Genomic DNA, 26,591 nt, shown 5'->3' with positions numbered 1-26,591 from the left:
AAAACAAAAAAAACACTTTAATAAAAGGCAGCCTTTCTGAATAGATGGAGGGGTAGTTGACTTGGCAGAGAACTGCACTTTTATGAGATACAGAACTAGGCGCCTCTTCCTCCAGGCCCCTGGAGCCCCCTTGGCGGGGCTCGGCTTGTTGAGCAGAATGCTGGCTGGAGTTCAGTTCTCACTCACCTCCTTTGCTGCGGGCTCTTGTGCAGTGCCCATCCTGCACAACCTTACGTGGAGACTCTGTTGTCAGGTCGCCCACATTTCCCTTCGGCTCTTTCTCTTCCTTCCACCTTCTAGTTTACCTCTTCTAGGCTTTTACTGTGGCAACATCAAGGTTGATAACAGCTATGTTTACTTTCATAGCCGTAGTTAAGTTTTCCGTGCTTTGTCCATCTGTTGATTCTAAAAACTGAAACTCGATGAAGAGTGTTTACCTTACATACTGTGACTGTATAAATATCTTTCATTGCAGAGCTAGTAATCACTAACATTATATTTCCTTTCTTGAGGAAATGCTGTTGGACTACTTTTAATTACCTTTTGAAAAACAATATTTGATACATTCACAGGGTTATATGAAATATATGTTAGTTATAAATGATTCGAATATAATGAATACCCGTGTACCTATCACCCAACTCAGGGACAAATTACTTATTGCCAATAACATGTTATGTACCAGTGTAACCCTCCCTGTCCCATTTCCCTGTAAACTGCTCCCTCAGTTTTGCATCAGAGTTATTCTAACCTGCAGCCAGGGAAGCTCGGGAATTTGCCCACCAATTCCCTATCTGTCATTAGTTCATAGGTCAGCCTCCACACCCGGGTGACCCTGACCATGGCTCATGGGATGGCACCTGTCCCTGGCAGGGCCAGAGAATGTTTGGGCTTGGGACGGAGAGACAGCCCGCGGCTCTGGCGGCTAAGGACAGCCCACAATATAAGGGCCACATTTCTCACCACGTGGACCAGAGGAGGAGGTTGGTTTGCAGAGAAAGAGCAACATGGTCAGGGAAGGGACTTCCCTGGTGGTCCAGTGGGTAAGAATCCTCGCTCCCAATGCAGGGGGCCCGGCTTTGATCTCTGGCCGAGGAACCAGATCCCGCGTGCCATAACTAAGACCCGCGCAGCAAAAATTAATTAATTAATTAAAAAAAAAGATGCTCAGGGAGGAGCAAGACGAGAGTCCAAGTGCTACGGTCTGAATATCTGTGTCCCCCAAATTCGTATGTCGGGAAAGTAACCCACAAGGTGACGGTTTTAGGAGGTGGGACTTTAGGCGACTCCACTTTCATTAATAGGATTAGTGTCCTTATAAAAGAGACCCCATAGAGCTCCCTAGCTCCACGTGAGGACACAGCAAGAACTCAGTGACCTGGAATCGGGCTGTCACCTGACCATGCCAACTATGATGGACGGCACCATGATCTTGGACCTCCAGCCTCCAAAACTATGAGAAATAAGTTTCTGTTGTTTATAAGCTACCCAGTCTGCGGTATTTTGTTATAGCAGTCCAAACAGGTTAAGACACAGAGGAAGAGTCCTCACAGGATTTGAATTCTGTTTTTTTTTTTAATTTAATTTAATTTATTTTTTATACAGCAGGTTCTCATTAGTTATCTATTTTATACATATTAGTGTATGTATGTCAATCCCAGTCTCCCAATTCGTCACACCACCATCACCAACCCCCCACCACTTTCCCGCCTTGGTGTCCATACGTTTAGGATTTGAATTCTTGATTCCAACTATTCTGAGGTCCAGCTGGACACGTGACCTCACAATCCGTAATTAACTCCCCTTTGGCTTAAACTAATTTTGGTTCCCTTCCATCATTTGCAGCCACTCATCGGCAAGGATGCCTGCCAAACACCTCTGTGTTTTTTGCTCCTTCTCTGTTTGCTAGTAAAAGAGTGCAAAACAGTTAAAACAACTTAGCAATAATAACTCCACTTTCTGGGAATTTACCAAAGTGTGCTTTTTGTTCATTATCTTATTCCATACTCAAACCAAATCTAGATGAGTATTATTGTGCTGTGTTATAGATGAGTAAACTGAGGCATAAAGAAGCTATAGGGGGGGCTTCCCTGGTGGCACAGCGGTTAAGAATCCGCCTGCCAACACAGGGAACACAGGTTCAAGCCCTGGTCCAGGAAGATCCCACATGCCGCGGAGCAACTAAGCCCGCGTGCCACAACTACTGAGCCTGCGCTCTAGAGCCCACGAGCCACGACTACTGAGCCCACGTGCTGCAACTACTGAAGCCCGTGTGCCTAGAGCCTGTGCTCCACAACAAGAGAAGTCACCGCAATGAGAAGCCTGCGCACCACAATGAAGAGTAGCCCCCACTCGCCACAACCAGAGAAAGCCCATGCGCAGCAACAAAGACCCAACGCAGCCGAAATAAATAAATTAATTCAAAAAAAAAAAAAAAGGAAGCTCTATGAATCCTGCAGGTTCACAAGACCATTAAGAGAAAGGCCCGTTATCCATGCCTCTGCCTGCTTGACCTGAAAGCCTGTGTTCTTAACCTCATGTATCACTGTCTTTGCAAAGTGAACCACCACTGGTGGGATCCAAACTCACATCCCAGATTTGAAAGTCTCCTTCCTCACGAGAATTCCAGAGGCTGACTGAGGTCTGGAAGGCGTGGTGATCAGGCTGCTGCGAGTGACGCCGATTTATTTTCCTATAGCTTAAAAGGGAGCTTAGAAAAATCTTCTCAGACTGTGTGACACCCCCATGTCCTCTCCTCATGCCACAAGGGCCTCTTCATGGGCTGCTTCAGGGCTAGCTGCCCCCAGAGCGAGCCACCTAAGAGAGCAAGCTCCGTTGCCTTTTATGACCTAGTCTTGGAGGAAAAACACTGTCACTTTCATCATATTTCTATTTGCTGGAAGCAAGTCGCTAGGTCCACCCCACACTCAAGGGGAGGGGAATTAAGCTTCACCTATTGAGGGAAAGAGTATCAAGAATTTGTGGGGGGACTTCCCTGGCGGTCCAGTGGTTAAGACTCCGTGCTTTCACTGCAGGGGGCGCAGGTTTGATCCCTGGTCAGAGAACTAAGATCCCTCATGCAGCCAAAACAAACAAACAAACATAAAAAGGAATTTGTGGGTCTATTTTAAAACTACCAGAGTTTGCCTTCTGGTCACAAATTACTTACATTCCTCCCTCATGGCAAATATGCTCACCTAGCCCAAGGTCCCCAAGCATCTCATCCCATTCCAGCATCAACCAGCTGAAAGTCCAGACTCTTGCTGTGTTGTAAGTGGGGGAGTTAAGTCCCCTTTGTGGAGTCTTTGAGGATTATTCCAACGTGGCTGTGGCAGTGCCACCTGACAGGCGTAAGAAATTAGAGGTCCTAGAAGAGGGGCGCGCGGCATGCCACGCAGGGGCCACATGGGAGGAGCACCCAGGGAGCGGGCTCCACCAAGCAGATGGAGAGCTGAGAGCGAGAGTGAGGACCCGTGGGCAAATGTCTTTACGGGGTCAGGGTGGAGTCCACAGGCAAAAGGCATGAGGGGATTTCATTGGTGCGTTTGAATGTCACTAGGTCACAGAGAGGGGAGACCAAGAAGGGGAAATTGTGCCAGGAACCAGACCAGCCTGATCACACTGGTGCACCTGGTTACCTGGTGAGGCATCAGGGAAATATGAAGTTTCAAAAATTTACAATACATTTGCCAGTTGTTATGGGCTGAGTTGTGTCCCCCCCAAATTCATATGTTAATCCCCAGTACCTCAGAATGTGACTGTACTTGGAGATAGGGTCTTTAAAGAGGTGACTAAGTTAAAATGAGGCTATAGGGTGGGCCCTTCTTGAACTGACTGGTATCCTTGTAAGAAGAGGAGATTAGGAATAGAGACACCAGGGATGTGTGCTCATAGAAGAAAGACCATGTGAGGACTCAGTGAGAAGGTAACCATCTGCAAACTAAGTAGAAAGATCTCAGAAGAAACCAAACCTACGTGCACCTTGATCTTGGACTTCTAGTCTCCAGAACTGTGAGAAAATAAATTTCTGTTGCTTAAACTGCCCAGTCTGTGGTACTTTGTTATGGTAGCCCTAGCAAACCAATACACCATCTCAATCAAGTCCAGGTACAGAGGAGGCTCTTTGGATGTAATTCCTTAAATACAGCTCCTGAATACCTGTGAACTAAAGAGACAAGTGATCATCCCCTGCATACCCGAAATACAACGGTGGGACAAAGGATAACCATTGTAGACATTACCATTGGTTTTTTTTTTGCGGTACGTGGGCCTCTCACTGTAGTGGCCTCTCCCGTTGCGGAGCACAGGCTCCGGACGTGCAGGCTCAGCAGCCATGGCTCACGGGCCCAGCCGCTCCGCGGCATGTGGGATCTTCCCAGACCGGGGCACGAACCCGTGTCCCCTGCATTGGCAGGCAGACTCTCAACCACTGTGCCACCAGGGAAGCCCTCTATCAATTTTTTAAAAAGGAGAAAACCAAGTGTGAAGAAAGAGAGAATATGGAGTTTAATTTTCTACAATGGAGAAAACTCAAGGGTTATAATTTCCTGCCTCCACAGAGCATTTGACAGAAACAGGTTGAGAACCCTTGCTGTACAGCAAGGAATGTCATTGAAGGATTCAACCACTGGGAAGGAAGAATTGTTCTCTGTGGGGGACCACTGTTTGAGGGTGAAGCTTGGTCAGTGGGATAGAAACTGTCTGTGGTATTTGTGAGAATTCTGGCTCTGTGTCTGTTTATCTGCACAGGGATTTGTCAGACACTAGGTTCTACTGAATCCCTGAAATATACTTATGTACGGAGGGGAAAATGGCACAGGGGCTGGGGGCTTTCAGTCACCTTTTGAGATCTGCAACCCGGGCGATGAAGACGGATTGCATGGGAATTCCCTGGTGGTCCAGTGGTTAGGACTCTGAGCTTTCACTGCTGGGGCCTGGTTTCAATCCCTGGTCGAGGAGCTAAGATTCCCCAAGCTGCATGACGCGGCCATGCTTGCATGGAACCCTGCTTCTGCAAGCCTAAGACTTACTGCCCTGTATCCCCATGTTCACAGGTCCCCAGGCCTAAGGACTGGTCACAAGAAGGCAAAGCTGTCTGTCCTCTTGGTGGGACTCTGACAATTAAAAACATTTGTGGTGGGGTGGAGATACCATTTCAGAGTTACAGAAAAGTTGCAAGAACAGTACAAAGAATTCCTTTATATTCTTCACCCAGATTTCCCCAAATGTTAACATTACTACATTGCTTTGTATCTCTCCCTCCCTCCCTCCCTCTCTCTTTCTACACACATGCACACACACACATACACACTTATTTTTCTTTACCATTTAAGTCGCAGACATGATGCCCCTTTCCCTCCCAATACTTCAGTGTGTATTTCCTAAAAACAAGGACATTCTCTTCCATAACCACAGCACAAGTCTCAATATCAGGAAATTAACATTGATATAATAATATAACATCAGATTTTGCCAACTGTCCCAGTGCTGTCCACTGAAAAGAAAGTCCTGGATCATGCACTGAATTCATTCGCCATGTCTCTTTCACCTACTTTAACTGCAACAGTTTCTCAATCTTTCTTTGTGTTCCTAACATTGACCAGTTATTTCGTAAGATGCCCCTCCATCTGGATTGGTTTCACGTTTCTTCATAATTACATTCGGGTGATGCATTTTTGGTAGAAACATCAGAGAAATGTCGTTGTGTTCTTCTCAGTGCATCATATCAGGAGGCACCAGTAGTTGTGCCAACAATGATGGGATGCTCATTTGATACTGCGTTAAGGTGGTATCTGCCAGGTTTTTCTACTGAGGATCTTACCAAGTCTATTTCCCCTGTAAGGAGTCCTCTGATGCAAAGGAGGCAGAATGTAGAACGTTCACTGGTGAACTGCAAACAGTCCTTCAAAACTCAGCTTAAGTGACCTTTGTGTGGGTCCCTTGTAAATCTTTGCTTTGTGCCCTATTTCAGCATTTAGCACTCTCTATCACGACCAATGACTTGATGGTAAACCAGCATGATGTCTGGCACATGGTTGGTGTTTATAAATGTCAAATGGATGGATGAAAGAGAGGCTAGAGAAGTGGGTGGGTGAGGAGAGATGCAAGAGGGAAAGCCAAGACTGATAGATTTCAAGGAGGCTCTCTCCCTGGTACAGAGAATACCTGCATCTGGAGATGCGGAAGGGTGGCAGCTGCCAGGTGTCAGGACTGGCTCCCTCCACTCCACTGAGGGCAGAGACAGTGTTTCAGGGTTATTACTGGTGATGTGGGTTAAGTGTTGAGGCAAGATCCTAGGGGTCCCTGCAATTAAGGCAGGATTCCTGTCACTGCATCAGGAGAAAGGCATAGGGAAAGGGGATATCCTCCAAAGAAGAGCAAAGAGGGGGGCAAACACCTGGTCACTGCATGGCCCACCTGTGCAAAACCCAGGGAGGAAAGGCTCATGAGACCTCATCTGCTAGTCATGTCAAGGGAAGTGTCTAAAAGTGAAAAGAAATCCTAGACCAGCAGAGAAGTTATTCTGAGCAAGGAGCTGCTCAACAGAAAGGATGTACCAGTTCAAATGAAATAGAACAGGAAGATTCTACAAAGGAGACTTGGGGAAACAAAAGACAAAATGTCAGGACCAAATTTCAAATGGAAAAAGAGAAAATATAATTAGATCTAAACCAAAAAATACATATATTTAATCAATTATAAATAAGAAAAGTAGATACGATAAATGCGTCTGTAAAAGGCAAAGCCTCATATTAAAGCGGAAAGCCAACTGCCTCAGGAAGCTCAGATTTCCTGTCCACTTTGTTTGCTAGGAAAACACAGCAGAGCAGACCATCTGGGGTAATTAATTCTGGGGTAAAAATATCAGAGCCTGGGTAAACAAAGATTAGTGCCAAGATAACAATGATAAGGTGGAACCAGGAACCAAAAAAAGAAATGAAGTTTCAATAATTCAAAGGAATAGAATTTTGGATAAAATTCAGAAGAAGATTCCAGGGACAACCTTATTCTGCCATTGGCTAACTTGTGCACAACAGAGGGTTCTTACCCTTTTATATTTCAAAATATCTCAGGTTTCAAATCAATTTCTGGAAAATTTCTCCAAAACAAAAGGAAAGATGTGTAAATCACATATTTAAAAACGGCTCCCCTCCCCACCAAAATGTTTCCCCTTAAAATTCTATTGATACAACCCAACGCCACCAAATCTGAAAAGGTTAAAATAACTAGGCAGAGGTAACTGGCCCACACAGTGTTGAACCTCACCTTGGCAAACCCTGCTTTAAATGGTCTGTTGCACAAAAGTCCAGAAAGCATGCAGAATAATTTGGAAGCAAGAGTTTAAGTCTGAGCTTCTCAGACACCTCCCCCTTCCTGTCTCAGAGCTAACTAATGACATTCCAATGTGTAGGCTCAAAAAACTACCGGGAATAGAATCTCAGAAATAGCAAAAGAAAATGTTTTTTCTTCCCCTACCGCTGCAAAAAAAGCAGATTCTATTCCACAATATTAGGCTAGTTTTGATAAAGTCATAAATGGAAAATATTCGCTAAAGCATCAATCTCTGAGTCTCCCATCTTCTCTCAAAATATTTGCAAACCATATATCTGATAAGGGGTTAATATTCAAAATATTTAAGGAACTCCTTCAACTCAAAAGCAAAAAAACAAATAGACCAATTAAAGAATAGGCAAAGGGGAACTTCCCTGGTGGTCCAGTGGTTAAGACTCTGCGCTCCCCCTGCAGGGGGCACAGGTTTGATCCCCGGTTGGGGAACTAAGATCCCGCATGCCATACAGCAGATATCACCTCACACCTGTTCGGAATGGTATTACTAAAAACAAACAAAAGCTAAGTGAGTGTTCGCAAGGATGTGGAGAAGCTGGAACTCTGGGACAGTGTTGGTGGGAATGTAAAATGATGCAGCTGCTATTAAAACAGCACGGAGGTTCCTCAGAAAATTAAAAATAGCAATTAAAAAAACATAATCCAGCAACCCCACTTCTGCATATTTATCCAAAAGAATTGAAATCAGGATCTGTATTTGCACGTTCATGTTTGCTGCAGCATTATTCACAATAGCCAAGATGTGGAAACAATCTAAATATGTATTGACAGATGAATGGATAAAGAAAATGTGGTATACATATAATGGAAGTTTATTTTATTCGGGCTTAAAAAAGAAGAAAATCCTGCTACATGTGACAACATGGATGAATCTTGAGGACACTATGCTATATCAAATAAGCCAGTCACTGTGTGATTCCACTCCCACTCACGTGAAGTATTTTTTCAAATAGTCAAAACACATAGACGCGGAGACTGAATGGTGGTCGCCAGGGGCTGGGGGGAGGGGGAAATGGGGAGTTGCTATTCAAGGGGGTATAAAGTTTCAGCTATGCAAGATGATTAAATCCTAGAGATCTGCTATACAACACTCTGCCTATAGTCAACAATACACTTCAAGTTTGTTAAGGGGGGTAGATCTCATGTGAAGTGTTCTGACCACAGCAGAAGTGTGTTTGAAAACCAGAGTTGTTGTGTCCACTGCACTCCTGAACCACCCCGGAGGCAGATGGAGAACCGAGGTGCATTCAACCTTGAAGGGTTGAGTGTGTCCTGACCCAGGGCTCCAGGACAGGCCTGTGGCATGGAATGTGGCTGGACGTGTGAATATGCAGAGGGCGCTGAACCTTGTGCCAGTGGCGGAAGCCAGGAGGGAGGACCCAGTCCAGCACGGACTCGACTAGGACTTGCCCACGGTGGCTGCTTTCCTGCCTCCAAATCTCTTTTTTTTTTGGAGGAAAGGACTTGCCTGTTTGGCTGGTCATCCTGGGTAGAGACGGAGCTCTGTGAAAGCTCCCTAAACTGGATGGAAAACAAGCCCCTGCCCCCATGCCCATCCTCTCACACACTTTATCACAATTGGGATCATTATTATCATCATCCCCATTTTACAGGCGAGCTTTGAGCTCAGGGGATTTGTTCAAGGTTACGTATCAAGTTTACAGGCTTGAGCCTGTGGGAAAAAAATGCTGCAGGATCCTCACTTCACTGTTAAGTCAAATCATCTTTAGCCCATTCTCCATTTACTTTTCCTAGTAAAACTGAGTTCCATAGGCCACAGAACAGAATCCCAGAGATTAGTCTTAAAAAATGTTAAAAAATGTAAGTCTTCATAATTAACAAAAGGAGCCTCAGAAAGATATGTCAATATTGCCTCTCTCCTGCGGACGATGTGGAGGGAGAGACACTGTTTTGCATTTTAAAATTAAGCCAAGGGGAATTCCCTGGCGGTACAGCGGTTAGGACTCCGCCAAAACAAAGCCAAATAATCTGGTTGGACAAGGTATTAAATTAAGATCTTTCTCAAGAACTGATATTGGAGATTTGTAGGAATGTTTGTAACTGGTAACTCATTTTTTCTGTCTTCTGTTAGAATAAATCTGCCCTTGTAGGTATCATTTAAACAGGAGGGTTTTGTAAGTCTTCCAAGACTTTGGAAATTGAAGTCCTAACCCCCATCTCCTGCCCTGTACCTGTGAATATGACCTTATTTGGAAATGGGGTCTCTGCAGATGATCAAGTTAAAGTGAGGTCATTAAGGGTGGTCCCTAACCCACTATGCTAAGGGGAAATTTGGACACAGAGACAGACACGCACAGAGGGAAGATGATGTGAAGACATAGGGAGAATGTCATCTACAAGCCAAGGAACACCTGAGGCCGCCAGAAGCTAAAAGAGGGGCCTGGAACAGATTCTTCCTCACAGCAATCGGAAGGAACCAACGCTGCTGACATCTTGGTCTCACACTTATGACCTCCAGAACTGCGACACAATAAATTTTTGTGCCACTCAGTTGGTTACAGCAGCCCCAGGAAATGAAAACTGCTGTCCTGAATACAGTATAACCATTACTGTAGTTCCTTATCAGTCAGATATCTGTTAAAACAAGACAGTATCACTAAACATTTTTCTCCTCTCCCCCATGCATGGCAGAAAAAATAAAAACCCTCAAATAACTTGAATCTGTTTCATATAAATGGACAGCCCTGATCTGATTACAAGTCCAGTGCACTTCCATCCCACCACAGCTGCACCAGGGCACAGCTACCTGTTTGTTTTTTTTCTGCAGTTAACCTCTGCTCTTTCCTTTTGGCTGCTCTTCTCATTAATTTACAAGTGCTTTTTTAAAAATTAGGTTCTGTGCACAAAGAATGTCACCTGCAGTATCAGTAAACAAAGGATGTTGTGACCATCAAGTCATGAGTCCCTGCAGCCGCCCACGAGTGCACGCTGAGGAGTCAGGATGGAGAAAAACAGGATACTCGTCCCTAGTTAAGATGCGTATCAAAGGGATAATTTCAATAAGCCCAGACTCTTGCATCTTCCCATACATAGAAAAGTGCTAAGCTCATTAACTTGAGATGTCTGTGTTTTTAAAAAAAATTAGCAGTAATCTTTTGATGTTCGATTACCTGTTTTGGGTTTTTTTTTGTTTTGGGGTTTTTTTTGGTGCCAAAACTGCTATATATCCTGGCTCTTCCCTTACCTCTTTGGACCAGTCCCCCAGAGCTATCTGAGAACCTGTATCCCGGGCTTAAGTCCTCAGTAAGTCTGCTGAATAAACCATAATTCTCAACTTTTAGGTTATGCATTTTTTTTCAGTTGACAGTCCCTTATGTCTGTTTTAGATGTTGCAAATATTTTCTTCCAGCCTGTCATTTACCTTTTTCTCACTTTTTTAAAGGTATTATTTTTCATAGATATTTAAAATTTTTATGTAGCCAAGTATAGTAACCTTTTCTTTTATGGCTTTCTCCATTCCAAGATCCCCCAAATCTCCTTTTCCCCCAATATCTTTTAGTTTTGTTTTTTATATTTAGGGATCAGACTTCATTTTTTCCCAGTTGGATATCTATATGATCCAGCACCGTTATTTTTTTTTTAATTGAGGTATAACTGACCAGCACCATTAACTGAATAATACAGCCCCTCCCAGTTGTGAAATGCCCCTTTTATCATAAATTCCTAGAGGCACGGGTCTGTTTCTGGCCTTTATTCACATTCTGACTTCATTTGCCTTTCTTTAGCAACAGGCCACAGAAATGCATATGCAAAAATGCTGCAATGGCCCAGATGGTGGCCAAGTGTAGAACGCAGGCTTGCTTCCTGGGGGTTACCACTTGGTCCTCTGCTGTCATGCAGAGATGCGGGGGGCCAGATCTTCCAAGTTTTCAAGAGGTGCTGGACATCCAGATTTTTATATGAAATCTTCTGTTTTGAAAGTGGTGGCAATTAATTTTTTACATTTAAAAAACATTAGGTGGGGCTCCCCTGCTGGCGCAGTGGTTGAGAGTCCGCCTGCCGATGCAGGGGACGCAGGCTCGTGCCCCGGTCCAGGAAGATCCCACATGCCGCGGAGCGGCTGGGCCCGTGAGCCATGGCCGCTGAGCCTGCGCGTCCGGAGCCTGTGCTCCGCAACGGGAGAGGCCACAACAGTGAGAGGCCTGCGTACCGCAAAAAACAAAAAACAAACAAAAAAACACATTAGGTGGACAAAATATATTTGCAAATTGAAAGCAGTCAGTTCTGTTCCAGATGCTGAAATGTGTTAATGAAGAGTAAGGCTGGACCGGGTCTAGGTGTCCACTCCCGCTCTCTCCACTGCGACCCTAAGGACCAAAGGAGGAAGAAAGATGCAGCAGCTCCGGAAGCCTAGGTTATTTGTGGCCACCCCCGGGAAAGGCAGTAGTGTTGTGCCTCATTTCACCTCCCACCCACATGAGTTGATGATGTGGTTCCTGGTTTGCTCCGCAACCAGGAAGTCAGCATGCAGGGAGGGCTGACAACATCAGTCGAGTTGGGCCTCCAAGGCCCTGCTAGCCTGAGCGATACAGAAAGGATGGAACGTGAGGTGCTGGCCAAGGATAGAGCAAGATTCTGGTCCCCCCGAAACAAGCTGGAAAGTGATATCATCTCCTCTCTAATAATAATGCAGCCTTCCTGGATATCCAGCTTAACACTGTTTAATCAGCAAAGGAATGGCAACGGACAGAGATCTCCAAAGCTCACAAGGATAAGATCTGCTGACAGCAAGGACAACTCACATCTAGAACTTCACATGCCTTATCTCACCGTCTTTCACAAAGACCCCATGAGGCAGGCGGCATCAGGGCTGTTCTTGCCTCTTTCAGAAGAGGAAACCAGCGCCAGGGGCAATCAGAATGGTTTTGAGATGCAGGAAGAATGAACGGGAGAATAAGGGACTGCAGCCCCCTTCTCCTTCCCAGTGTCCATCTCTGAAGAATCATTTGTTCACTCAGCAAATCCTTTCTGAACACCTCTGATGGGCTATGTACTCTTCCAGGCCTTGACAATACAGCAGTGCACAGATCCTGGGCATTACTCTCCCCTTTACTCTGAACTATGACCCAGACTGGCTTTTGCTCTATTCTTCTCTGGTTGGAGCAGTGACCTCAGGCCAACTTCTGTATTTTGCTCCGGAGTGCTTAGTTCTTTCCCTGCTACTAGTCACTTCCTGGAATGCACTGACCCTTTCCAAGAATACATGTTGTGCCGTGCCTGAGGTATAGAAAACTGGCAGACTCAGACCCAAATCCCAGCCATGCCTTAATTTTGACCTATTTTTAAAATATGTTTCAGACACATCACACAATAATCCCTGTGGGTGCCATTCTGAGAGCGGGCATGGTACATCAGGTTTCTCTTGAAGCAGGCAATCTCTGGAGCATGTTAGGTCAACCTCTTTCCTTCTCGTTATTTGTCCTTCACCTACATCTTTTTCTCTGATGCCCCCATCTTTTGGGTTATGTGTCTAGAAGCAGGAACAGGCACTAGATATATGTAAGGCAGTCCCACCAGCTCTACAGGCTTCACACCCTATCAGTTCATGTTCTGCAGGCTAACATACTCTTCCACTGACTGTAGTTGGTAGAACTGCAGCCCCCCAAAAAGATACGTCCAAGTCCAAACCCCTGGCACCTGTGAATGTGACCTTACTTGGAAAAAGGGTCTTCACAGATGAAATTAAGGATCTTGAGGGACTTCCCTGGTGGCAGAGTGGTTAAGAATCCGCCTGCCAATGCAGGGGACACGGGTTCGAGCCCTGGTCTGGGAAGATCCCACGTGCCATGGAGCAACTAAGCCTGTGCGTCACAACTACTGAGCCTGTGCTCTAGAGCCCGCGAGCCACAACTACTGAGCCCGTGTGCCACAACTACTGAAGCCCACAGACCTAGAGACCGTGCTCTGCAACAACAGAAGCCACAGCAAGGAGAAGCCTGCCCACTGCAACAAAGAGTAGACCCCGCTCGCTGCAACTAGAGAAAGTCCACTCGCAGCAACGAAGATCCAATGCAGCCAAAAGTAAATAAAAAGGATCTTGAGATGAGATCATCCTCAATTAGGATGGGCCTTAAGTCCAATGACATAGATTTGGTGTCCAACAGTGTCCTTGTAAGAGACAGAAAAGGAGCACACAGACAGAGGGGAGAAGACCCACGTGCAGACGAGGCAGAGACTGGATTTGTGCTACTCTAGGCCAAGGGATGCAAGGACTGCCGGCAGCCACCAAAGGAGAAAGGCATGGGATGGATTCTCCCTCAGAGCCTCCAGAGGGACGAACCTGCCAACACCTTGATTTCAGACCTCTAGCCTCCAGAACTATGGGAGAAGAAAGTGCTGTTGTTTTATGCCTCCACATTTGTGGTAATTTTTTATGGCAGCCCGAGATCAGAGACCCAAGTTGCTTTCCCCCTGTGAGCCAGGACTACCATGGACAGCTTTCCTGAGAGTGTGGCCTTCATTCCTTTCATCTGGGGCCTTGGCAACAGTTCTCAGGTGGCTACACGGTGCCCAGAGGCAGGTGTCTGTTCACCAGCAGAAGAGACCTGGGGCCCCTTGGGAGGTGCTGGGCTCTGCAGCTTTGGGAGGAGTGGAATTGACGTCCTCGTCCATGTCAGATCGGTCTGCTCCGACCTCAGCTCTTTCTTCCTGCCTGATCCAAAGGCTGCTTTCTAGCTGTTCTTCAGCAATTTCTAGTTCTTCTTCTGTTTGTAAAACAGACACAGTTTCCCGGGGTAAGTGTGAGGAATAGAGTCCAAATTTGGCTTTACAACCAAACATCGCCTCATATGGACTTTGCTGCAAGGAAACATCAAAGGCCTGATTCCTCACCAGCTGCATGAATCGCAGGCCTTCAGCCCAGTGATGTGAATGGTGACTCTGCATCCAGGCACTTAGCATGTTCTTGACATCACGGCTTGCTCGCTCCAGGGAGCCCTGGCCTTGGCCAGGGTGGTACCTACCAGGGACAATCTTTAGGTCTGGCCATACCTCATTGAGCTCATTGACAACCTGGTTTGTGAACTCCAAGCCACTGTCAGATTCTAACATCGTGGGTGTACCAAGAATTGTGAAAATATCCAACAGGACAGAGACCACCTCATGGGCCTCTTTGGCTTTTAATGGCCGTAAAATAATAAACTTGGTCAAGTGGTCCTGGTAATACAAAATAAACTTGAACTCACCATCAGCATTTGACTGCATGTCAAGGATTTCAACTTGGCATCTGGAGTCAATGTCCTTAAATGGCATGGGCTTGGGTGCGAGGCCTCTCTTGGATACTGGGTTCTTCTGGTGGCACTGTTTACACAGAGTCAGATATAAGACAATGACTTCTTTGGTGACGTTCCCATATTTTCCTTGAAGCTCCTTGAGCATGCGCGTCCGCCCGCCATGGCCAATACTGAGATGTGTGTCATGAAGAATGTCAAACAGCTCTTCCTTGTGTACATAATACCGTATTCGATCTCGTTCTCCATGAGTAGCCTCTATTAGTTTCTCTGTGCCTTGTACAGAGATCACGTCATATTTTGCTGCACGGCGATAATCACGTGATGACTTCCTCCCCTTCTCCTTAGCTTCTTTCACTTCCTTTATTGTTTGAAAGTACTTTTCTTTGGAAAATACCTTGCTGTTGTAACTTTTGCTTTCCACTAACTTTGTCACGCTGATGAGAAACTTTTCTCTCATGTTACTTATCTCCTTTTCCATTTCACTTGGATTTGAAACCCCAGGGGGATCATTTCCAGCTCTCTGTGGCATCATGGAGAACTAACTGGAAGAAGGATCCTAAGAAAGGTAGAAAGAAACAGAACAAGGTTAAATTTGCTGATATTCCATCTGGAAGACTTTCCCTCTAAAGTTCCTCATTAACTCTTTCATCTGATTTTTGAACATATGGAAGAAAGATTACTAAAGTAATGGTATAAAGCAATAACAGAATAAAGATAACTAGAGGGACTTCCCTGGTGGCACAGTGGTTAAGACTCCGTGCTCCCAATGCAGGGGCCCCGGGTTCAATCCCTGGTCAGGGAACTAGATCCCACATGCATGCCGCAACTAAGAGCTCGCATGCCACAACTAAGGAGCCCACCCGCCGCAACTAAGATCAGGCACAACCAAATAAATAAAGAATAAAGATGACTAGAGGGCCCACTGGGCCCATTCATAACCAGAGCATGTCAACAGAATTTTAAATCAGCAAGATATATATACAGATATGTAGTAATTTTTGACTTTAGGCAAACAGAGTAACTAATAAAACTGTTAGCTCAAACAGTGAAACCTATTAATTCGTCTTTGCTAACTGAAGAGGAGAGGATAAATGGAAATGCCTAAGGCAATAATAGGCTGATATCTCGTCCTCCATTCCTTTTAAAATAATATAAATGGGAGAACGTTGCTAGAAGGAACCCACATAACAATAGTAAGTTGTGAACTTGAAGTTAGCACCAGAGACGGCTTTTCAGCTTTCCCACAATCAACTTAATTTCTTGTGGCTGAAGAGTCTGTCCTCATTTTAGGAGACTCAAGGAGAACGCGGTGGGATTTTTTGGGGATTTTTTTGGCCGCACCACGTGGCTTGCGGCGGGGTTGCAGGGGGAGGGCAGGGGGGAACCTTAGTTCCCCGACCAGGGATCGAACCCGGATCCCCTGCAGTGGAAGCGTGGAGTCCTAACTACAGGACGGCCAGGGAATTCCTGGGATATTTTTAAATGATGGTTTTCCCCATCGATTGTACACAGGATTAGTAAATGAAGACAAGTCCTTACGCTGAGGGACTGGCTTCTTGCAACTGTCCAGCATTGTGCCCCTGCTGCAATCCTTCTGAGAGGTCTCTTGACACTTTCAATCTCTGGTCACATCCTCAAATGTCACTGCCTCCCGAAATGACACCAGCTGCTGCCACAGGGACGGTTCTGTCTCGGGTCCTGGGCTAAGGAGTAGCTGCAGCAGGACTAGGAAAGAGACAGTAGAGGTATTGGGAACAAAGGCGTGCCCACATGCATGACTGAATGTCAGTCATGTGAGTACTACACAAAGAAAAGATAACAGAGGGAGAGGAAAGGTCTCATATACAGCAAGATGAGTCCAGCTACGTGGGTGAGGAAGAGGGGTTTTGTCCTCCTGGGAGGTCTGTAGGCCTGACCTGTTTTGACACTGCCGGAGCTGGAGCCCACATATTTCCAGAACGAAGCAGAGAGTCCAAGAGAACTTGAGCACTCCAAGGCCAGGAGACACTTTCAGGTACAGGCTTGGTGGTTCTGACGAGGCAGCAGGGCCTGTTTCAAGAAATGAAAAGATTACATCTAGGGACATAGAGATATGTCAGGAGATTATCATGCCAAAGAGATACCCCAAATGGAGTCCACACTCCACCAAGATTGGAGAATTCCTCCGGAAGAGAACTTGATACTCAGGTGTCTAAACCGAGGTTCCTTAGTTAGAACAACTATGGAACACAGGATGGTGATGAGGCCAGGGGAAGAGTTCATGTGATGATCACAGGAATTCCAATAATCTTAGGAAAACAAGATCCCTGAGATGCCAGCCATCAGATGAAGAGCTGAGGGGTAGGGCAGAATTCTGAGAAGCAGAGAAAGATGGAAACATTTAAAAAATATATATATATATATATTTTAGTATTTATTTGTTTGGCCATGCTGGGTCTTAGTTGTGGCACACGGGATCTTGGTGTGGCATGCATATGGGATTTAGTTCCCTGACCAGGGATGGTACCCGGGCCCCCTGCACTGGGAGAGTGGAGACTTAACCACTGGACCACCAGGGAAGTCCCGATGGAAACAATTAAAAGCTCTGAGCAAGAGTCTCAGTTAAGCTGAGCCTGCTTCCAGATCCTGAATGTCCTCCACTAAAAAGGCTTCGAATTCCCTCGACTGGCATCACTGGTTAACCATGGAACATTCCTGATTCTAAGGACACTACTGACTGTAAAACCACTGACATAATGACAATTTTCTTTTGAGAGGAAAAACTGAGGCCCTATATTAAATGAACATATCCAGATGTTTTTTTTTTTGCCACGCTGCACGGCATGCGGAATCTTAGTTCCCCAACCAGGGACTGAACCCGTGCCCCTTGCAGTGGAAGTACAGAGTCTTAACCACTGAGCCGCCAGGGAGTTGCCCACACATCCAGATTTTTTAAAGGTGAAAAATATGCATTTCAGGATCGAAGAAACAGAATGTTTATAATATGCTCTTTAAGCCTGAGCTCAAGACCCTCAGTGCAAACTGACATTTTTAAAGGCTCTGAGAAGTCCTGCAGTAAATAAACCAGTCTGTTTCATCCACCAGTCCCATATAATCATTGACATGGGGCTTTGTTTCCCAAATAATATGTATTACCATCCCACAGTCCTTAGAAGAGACTTGAAACCACAAGATATTCAACAGGATCCAGGAGCACCTTCCAGACTCCTCACTGAAACCAGCATCTCTCAGAAACTGGCTGCACTGGCTGCTATCTGAGGCCTTTCAAGGAACTACACGGGAAGGAAAGGCCTCATCTCCATCCAATAAAAGAATGAAGAAGACACGCTAGAAATAGTTTATAATCAAAAGATGGAAAAATCTCAGTCTTTAATATGAGAAATGGTCCTTACCCTATACCATGAAATTCTAAAGCACAGCCCTAGGGTCACATTTGGCTAATAGACATATGTTGGTTAGTCTACCCAGTTGTTTGTTTTTTAAAAATTGAATGGTTTACCTATATTTACAGACTGGGGAGTTCATATAAAAATCTAGGTTTCTGGCTTTCATGAAAAATGGGACGATCCAGTCATACTGGGAGCTTTGCTACTTGGCAACAACTGGCTGGAGTAGAGAGGCAGCCACTCCCTTTAGATAGTCTACACTCTGTTTCCCACAGTCTTTAAGCCAGCTACTAACTATTCACCTTAGCTGCCCACCCCTGTAGTTACCTGAGTTTTCAACACCTGTTCTAAAGCAAAAGGAAAGAAACGAGGCCCCAAAGAAAGATGGCCAACTTCCTGGTGCGATCTGTGCTGGTGGGCTGATAAATGAGCTTGTTTAGAGAAAACTGGAAAGATCTTCCTTCCTCACCCACCTGTGAGTCTTTGCTTTGGCTGTCCCGGACCTGGAACAGGTTCTTCCAAATCACACCCAGCTCAAATCAGCATCCTTCCTGATGCACTCCAGCTGACTGCCATCTCTCCCGCCTCTGAACAGCCTGCACCACTCACTGGAGCGCTTTGCATTTTCAGTCGACTGGTTCAGGTGTACAAACCTAGAAGGCAGAGGCTGAGGCTTCTACCTCGCTGTATCCCCTCAGAGGGCAGATGAATACAGAGCTGAGACGAAAGATGTTCAAAGGGCATTTGTCAAACACTTGGCTTACAAGTATAGAAGAGAGGCATTGCAGAGGCATGGTAAGTCAATTTCTGACGCTATTATTTACTGTGAGTAGGCTGGGCAAAGTTACTGAGGCTTCATTTTCCGCAACTATAAAATGGGGAGAATACCACTCTCCATCACGAGTTGTTGGGAAGACTCGGTGATAATGCAGATAATGACCTGTTCGGGCATCAAGTCCTTTGTGCCGTCCTGGGTTCCGCGGTCTCGGCACCACCGCGCCAGGCTCCACGCGGGTTCCGCCTGCTAGTCGGGCCCGCCCACTCCTCCAAGGGCAGCCAACTCCGGGGGAGGAGTGAGATGAATGAGCCAGGCCAGCGGGAAGAGAGGCCGATCCGGGTGGTTTTGCAGGAGAGGGAGGTCCGGAAGGGAAAAGGAATACTCCAGGGCCGCTGTGCCTGGAGCCCGCCCTACCCACGGCTGCATCCGCCAGCGCCGTCCGGTCCTTTCCCGCCCGCGTGGGCCCGCGGCGGCTGGGGCCGGCCGTGCCGGCCGGAAGCGGCTCCGCGCCGGCCGGAAGCCCCGCCCCCCCGAGGGCCAGTCCGCAGACGCCGCGGCGGGAAGAAACCTTACTCCTTTTCTCGGTTACGAAGGCTGTGTTCCGGAGTCCTGCCCAGCCTGCAGCGTGCTCGGCGGAAGCTGCGGTGAGTGAGATCACTGAGGTGATAGCTGGGGCCGGGCCCAGGTGCGACCCTTGGCTAAGCCAGCCACTAACTCAGGTCTCCGGCGGCGGCAAAATTGGTCACCTATTTCCACACGTTGTCGTAAAGGCTCCAAGATAAGTACTCGCCTCCAGCCTGGAAAGTAAACCCCATTCATCGTCCTACACGTTTAAATGCTTAAGTCTAGAGTGAGGAAGGTGTTGCCAACAATTACTCTGTGCACGGAATCGCTTAATCCTCTAGGAGAAACTGCATTTTAGGTGAGCACTTTTTGCTTCAGATTGTAAGCTAAAGATTCGTTTTGGTCTAACAGCACTCACACAACATCAGTGCAGAAAACAAGGTTGTAAAGGGGGTCCTTGGGTATTCAGCTTTACCCCAAAGTGCTGCTGCCTCTGTAAAAGAAAATCACTATTTTATCAGTCCCGATCTCGGAATATTGTTAGAAAGCATTTCAATCATTAAAGAACTGATGCTTGGGACTTCCCTGGTCACGCAGTGGTTAAGAATCCGCCTGCCAATGCAGGGGACACGGGTTCGAGCTCTGGTCCTGGCAGATCCCACATGCTGCAGAGCAGCTAAGCCCGTGCGCCTCAACTACTGAGCCTGTGGTCTAGAGCCCGCGCTCCCCAGCGAGAAGCCACCGAAATGAGAAGCCCAAGCGTAGCAACGAAGACCCAACGCAGCTAAAAATAAATAAAATTTTTTAAAAGGAACTGATGCTCAAAGTTGGTTAAAAAACCAACTCTCTCTAAACAGTACTTTTCATTACTGGAATCAAGCCACAAGATAAGGGTAGTCCGCCCCTAGATAACTAACATCACCTGAACTTCCCTGAAAACTGACCCACCGAAATCTAGTCAGCGTCTCAAAGCACCACACATAAACAAAGGCTCTTAATTTTAACAGTTTTTAATGAAAGTTGTAAACAAGATCACTTCATTCCTGCATCTTCTCAATTGTTTCTTCCTTATATTTGCCCTTTTCCTTCCCTACTTGGCGAGACTTGGCTTTACGTTCGAGGATCTTTTTGCGGTCTTTGTCCAGTTTTAGTCTGGTGATGACCACCTGCAGACAAATAAGAAAAAATGCTCCTGAGCTTTAAACAATTACCAACACAGAACACATGGGAAGCCCAACATTCAGTGCCGTTCCCCACACCCGTGGGAGTGGATGCCTAAACACTGAAGCGCCAGAAATGATTCTTTACCCCCAAACCTGGCTTAAATTTAAACGTTCACTAATGCTCAGCCAACAAAGGAGAAGGCAACGTGGCACTGGTGGTTCTTCTCACGTCCTCTTCTGTGCTTTATTTGAAAATCAGCTTTTTCTACTGCAAAACGTTTCAACTATTCCACTCCTCTCAGTTTTATAAGCTAACAAAGTCATACACGTTTTTGTTTCTATACTAACGTTAGTACCACAAGGTTGGAAATTAAATGTAGCCTTCACACATGCTTCAACCTGCAAAACCTTTAGTGAAGTCATAGAACAGACCTTATTCCAACAGACTTGTCACTAAAGACACCCAGATTATGATAAATTTTAGTCTTAGAGAGGAAGGTGAGGGAAGGCAAAAACAGCACTGAACAAGGTCTGGAAATATAGCACAGCGACCAAAAGACAATCTCCACCGCCATGGAGGTTATATCTAATATGAGATGGAATGCTGGAGGACAGGGGCTAAATCATGATCGAGATTAGGCAAAGCCTCACGGAAAGGTCTATATTTGAACAGAGACCTGATAAGAAGGGTAGAGTATTCCAAACAGAAGAGCAAGCACAGAAGTCCAGAGGCAGAAGAACTTCTAAGTTTAACAGGTGTGTTTCTCAAATTTGAGTGTGTCTGGAGGGCTTATTAAAATAGACCCCTGGGTCCCACCCCCAAATTCTGCTCCAGTAGACCTGGAAACAGAATGTACAATTCTATGAAGTTGCCAGGTGATCCTGCCAACCAGCAGACACACTGAGTAGCATGGCTGTAGGAACAGTAAGGAGGCCAGTGGACTAGAACACGGAGAGTGGAATAAGGTGACATCAAGAAGTAGCTGGTGATGGGACCTCCCTGGTGGCACAGTGGTTAAGAATCCGTCTGCCAATGTAAGGGACACGGGTTCGAGCCCTGGTCGGGGAAGATCCCACGTGCCGCAGAGCAATTAAGCCCGTGTGCCACAACTACTGAGCCTGTACTCTAGAGCCCACGAGCCACAACTACTGAAGCCCGTGTGCCGAGAGCCCGTGCTGTGCAGCAAGAGAAGCCACCGCGATGAGAAGCCGGTGCACCACAACGAAGAGTAGCCCCCACTCGCCGCAACTAGAGAAAGCCTGTGCGTGCTGCAAGGAAGACCCGATGCACCCCAAAATAAATAAATAAATAAAAAGAAGTAGTAGCTGGTGATCAGTCTTGTAGGCCACTCAGATGGTAACAATATTCTGGATACAATGTGACAGCAGTCAACAGGTCTTATCGACTCATGTGGGGTATATAATAATGACATTTTGGCCTGAGCCATTAGGACAAAGCTGCCACACACAGTGACGGTAACAAACTGCAAGAGGGTTCAAGGATAAAACCAGGAGTTTAAACATGTCAGGTATGAGATACTGATTGGGTATCCAAGTTGACATGCAAACTAGTCAACTGGATATTGAGGTTTGTCTGGAATAAGAGATGAAGATGAGCCACAAAGAGGGAGATCAACTGTCAAATGCTGCATTAAGTTCATAAAACACTAAGAACTGGTCACTGGATTGGTGACCTTGACAACAGCTCATCTAGTTGGGGGCAAAAATAAGACTGTAGTAAAGAATGGGAAAGTCTTCGCTCTTAAGAGATACACACTGACGTAATTAGAGGTGAAGTGCCAGGATGTTTGTAATCCACTAGTGGGCAGGGTAAAGGGCAAAGAAAATGGAGGTTGTGAATTCTAGGTGAAAGGTATGCAACAGCTGTACTAGTCTTGCGACTTTCCTGTAGTTTGAAGATTAGATTTGTGGTGCCAACTCAAGATCTTAAAGAAACGAACACCTCATTATCTGAATAGGCACCAAGCATATTTATTACCTTTATATTAAACATATTTTTTTAATTGAGAGAAATTAGACAGCAGTATTGGAGAATTCACATTAAAGTCCAGGACATGAGAATCAGACCATTATCTTCTATTTTGGCTTAGATACCACTATCAATGGGATCTAGACCCTGAGGTCCAGATTTTTTCCATCTGCAAATGACTTAATACCTACTTTGCAGGGCTGTAAATGTGCCTTACTGTTTACTCAATTCTGTTTAATACACAGGGTATCAGCTCCATATTATCTAAAAATTACCCAATTTCCTACATTTTAAGATCTATTCATTTTTAGATTGATCGATCAGCTTACTAGTAGCTTTTAAGGAAAAGGTACATTAAATACACATACAAAATAACTGTTAAAATTTCCTTCTCCCCTCTCAAGCATTCTTAAAAACACCCACCTTGCTGGGGTGAATGCCCACGTGGACAGTTGTGCCATTAGCCTTCTCCCGCTGCACTCGTTCAATGTAGATGACATACTTCTTCCTGTAAACCTGGACTACTTTGCCAATTTGCTGCCCTTTGTAGTGCCCTCGTACAACCTAAATGCAAATTCAAAAATAAAAGATATATGTGGTTAAAAGAATATTAAACTTGAAAATCAGGAAACCTATGAATCAGGTAAACATAATTCACGTTATCAGATATACAGGATCTTCCAATTTTGAAAGACCTAATCATTAATGGAAATGTGCCAATAATTCTATCTCTGGCTTCAATTAACCCGGAAATAAACTATGCTCCATATAAATCTACAGTGATGGACAGTGCATCCTACAACTGATGACCCACCAGCAGTGGTGGGCTTGTTAAAAGGTTAAAAACGAGGAACAAGCCCACCTTGGTTTTTTGTACCGAGTTGACAAGGAAACTGTCACTCCATCTCAAAGGGAACAACAGGCCATAAATATTAAATTCACAACCCATTAAAGGGCCCAACTAAGTGCCAAAGAGTGGGCAGCAGCTAATATTTAAGGAAACATGCCACTTCTTTCCCTGAGGTTAACTAACATCGTTCTGTACCCGCAAGTCCCAACGACCCTCAGCTTGCCAAAGTGCTTCTGAACAGATGTTTCTTCCCAGTTGGAGAAAGCAGAGACTGCCTCCAAAACCTACTGGCACTTTTAGCGCCAGCACAGGAGCGACAAATGGCTATTCATCTCATGAAATGCTGGTAACGTGTAAGCTGCTTTAGAGACTGCTTGAATCTTAATCACTAGCTGCAAGTTACAGCTAAGAAACATTAATAGACATTGTCACTTAAATAGACTTGACAACTTATTTACTGGTACTCTCAAACAATCATATGGAACTACAGCTCACTTGTAACATATATGGATTTTGATTCAGGCACAGAATTGTTTACTGGTCCTCAAATGCCTCTCCAATGCCCAAACACACCCAGAAAAAGATAACTCCAAACTAAGCTTCTGGTTCCAAACCCCCTTTCTTCTGTTTAATTATGACTGCATCTGACGCCTGAGACAACTGATTTTCACCAAAGTGTAAAGGTGAAGAAAGCTACGTGCTTTTTGTTTAGTCCCCAGCGCAACTCCTTTTGCAATGCTGTTCTGGGAGCCAATGTCTCAGATGTATCGCTCTCAGAATGCAATCCATCGTCTGTGCCTAACGTGCGGGATATTCGCCAAGATGACCTGAACACGGCACATACCTGAACTTCATCATCCTTCCGGATGGGCATGGATCGGACATTGTACTTCTGTCTCAGCTCTTTAGAAAGAGGGGAAGACATAATTTTCCTGCGAATGTGGGAAGGCGCATTGAAATGCCTTTTCCGGTTCTTGCTTCGGTCAGAAGTCACAAAGGGATTGAACTTCATTTCGGCTAAATAAAAAGTTAAAAGAGGTGTAAACTCTTAAATGACCAAATCTCAGTTTACAAACAAGTAACTGCAACAATTTCATCTGGAAAGTTCAGAATGCTCACAAAAGCTGTCACATTCTTTAACTTCATCAAAAACTGCTTGTAGTGAACTGCTTTACTGGGATGTTTTCTGTATTTGCTTATGGAACAGAAGAACGTTCCATTACCAACACACCTGTTGTAATTAAACTTTTTGTTTACACTCTCAAACGGCATAACCACTGCGTAAGAAAGCTAAAACAGGCCTTATATTTCCGCTGAATTAGGGCAAAGCAGACTGACAATTCAACATCACATCACGTTTTAGAAAGACCAACCAACGTTAATCTGCGAACTTCAGCGTGAACACATTTAGCCCCATCCCAAATGAATGAAATCAGGCCCTCATCCCGAACCTGGAAAATGCACATAACTTGGGTCCAAAAAGCCTTCCAATGGGCGAGCGCCGTCTGAAAGTTCAGTAGATTTACCAAGAAGTTATCCTGAGACCATTCTTTAGGAAACTACACTGCCCAGACTAGACTCCATCACCATAGGCCCTCTCCCCTTCAGCTCCCGTTTCGAAGTCCCCAAATCCTCTTTCCTCCTCCCTTCCCCACCCCGGCGGGCCTTGAGCTAGGAGAAAGGTCGAGACCATCCTGGCCCCCCTTCCCGGCTGCTACTCGGCCACCGGAACAGTATCGGGGCCCCCGGGGTCGAGATACACCGTGCCCGTGAACGGATGGCTGCGGATTATACGCGTTGTCCCGGCAAACTCACCCGTTGGCGCTTCAGCGATGGCCACAAAAGGGAAGAAATCCACACACAGCTTCCGGTTTTGTAAGTTTCCGGAAGGTCTCGCGAGACCGATGTTTCTTGGAGCGAGAGAGGCGCAGAGTTTGAACGCGGACGGAAAACTGGGGAAGAAATTGATCACTAGCGTCATCTCGTGGCTCGGAGGGGAACTGCAGAGCCCTTCTCCAGGTCCTGGTGCCTTCCGTGGGAGCTCTGGGTTCTGCAGCTGCGTCCTCTGGGAACGGTGGTTCCCGGGCAAGTGGCGGGGGCTGCTTGGGGTCTGACTGCCCCGCCGGGTGTTGAGGGAGCTAGCGGCCCCAGGGACCCGTGTCCCTTCACTCGAACACCGGGCAGCGGGTACTCCCTTAGCCGGGAAAGGGCAGGTCCTATATTTGACCGCCAGGTGGCGCTGGGACTCCGGCCGGCCGGTCACCTCGGTTACCTGGACCCCGGGCCAAGGGCGTGGGCCTGTCGAGTGTGCCTGACAGGTAACCAGCCAGCTCCAGCCCGGCGCCCGCAGCCGCCCCAACACCAATGTGTGTGCTGACTGCTCCGCGGGGCCCGCCCGAGGTTCGGCTCCCGCCGGCGAGGGGCCTTCCGAGGACTGGGGCCGCGGGTCTGCCCCCGCCCCGCGGAAGTAGGTCTGAACCCGCGTTTCTAACGAGCTCCCAGGTGATGCCGAGGGTGCTGGTCCGAGACCACACTTTGAGGATAGCGGCGTGAGGAAGCTTTTCCACGTAGAGAACTGTGACCTTTTCTTTCTTTTTAAAAAAATTAATTTATTTTATTTATTTATTTTTGTCTGCGTTGGGTCTTCATTGCTACACGCCGGCTTTCTCTAGTGCGGTGAGCGGTCTTCTCATTGCGGTGGCTTCTCTTGTTGCGGAGCACAGGCTCTAGGCGGGCAGGATTCAGTAGTTGTAGCTCACGGGCTCTAGAGCTCAGGCTCAGTAGTTGTGGCGCACGGGCTTAGTTGCTCCATGGCATGTGGGATCTTCCCGGACCAGGGCTCGAACCCGTGTCCTCTGTACTGGCAGGCGGATTCTTAACCACTGTGCCGCCAGGGAAGCCCCACTGTGCCCTTTTCTTAATTTTACTGCCTGCTCACATTCAGTTCAGGATCTGATGGAAGCAGGGCAAGGGGGTGTGCCCTCCTGAAGGATTGCACTGCCGGGTGAACTCCCGCCGCGTGCCTGGCCGCGCACCTAGTAAGCGATCGGTTTCTGTTGAATGAATAACGCAGGTGTCATACTAGGGGAAGACACACGTTTCATGATACTTAAGACGTAGTAAGCTTGCAGAGTCTTAGGGACACCCTTCTACTCACTGCCTTTTTAACTCCTTTAATCCACCAAATAGCCTTGCCATCCTGGTATTGTTGTCCTGTTTTACAGATGAGGACCCTGAGCCACAGAGAAGTGAGAGGAGCT

The 26,591-nt window shown here is 46.3% G+C and overlaps 1 protein-coding gene across 1 annotated transcript; it reads right to left on the bottom strand.

Moving 5' to 3' along the window:
* Window positions 1-5,304: 5,304 nt before the first annotated feature.
* On the bottom strand, window positions 5,305-25,276 carry RPL26 (ribosomal protein L26). Its single transcript, XM_004321196.4, has 7 exons — window positions 25,147-25,276; window positions 24,176-24,348; window positions 22,905-23,045; window positions 18,460-20,494; window positions 16,517-16,649; window positions 16,140-16,325; window positions 5,305-15,156 (listed from the first exon to the last, which is right to left on the bottom strand). Exons 2-4 carry the CDS (start codon window positions 24,341-24,343, stop codon window positions 20,366-20,368), a joined length of 438 nt encoding a protein of 145 aa, XP_004321244.2. The 5' UTR covers window positions 24,344-24,348; window positions 25,147-25,276; the 3' UTR covers window positions 5,305-15,156; window positions 16,140-16,325; window positions 16,517-16,649; window positions 18,460-20,365.
* Window positions 25,277-26,591: the final 1,315 nt, after the last annotated feature.

This window comes from Tursiops truncatus, chromosome 20 (genome assembly GCF_011762595.2).
Source record: "Tursiops truncatus isolate mTurTru1 chromosome 20, mTurTru1.mat.Y, whole genome shotgun sequence".
NCBI classification, from domain to species: domain Eukaryota; kingdom Metazoa; phylum Chordata; class Mammalia; order Artiodactyla; family Delphinidae; genus Tursiops; species Tursiops truncatus.
This window is presented reverse-complemented; position numbering and strand designations above follow the sequence as displayed.

Coding starts and splice junctions, on each gene's coding strand:
- RPL26 (XM_004321196.4), bottom strand. CDS start 24,343: ATGAAGTTCAATCCCTTTGTGACTTCTGACCGAAGCAAGAACCGGAAA. Junction 23,046..24,175: donor GGAAGGATGATGAAGTTCAG/GTATGTGCCGTG, acceptor ATTTGCATTTAG/GTTGTACGAGGGCACTACAA. Junction 20,495..22,904: donor TGGGCATTCACCCCAGCAAG/GTGGGTGTTTTT, acceptor ATTTGTCTGCAG/GTGGTCATCACCAGACTAAA.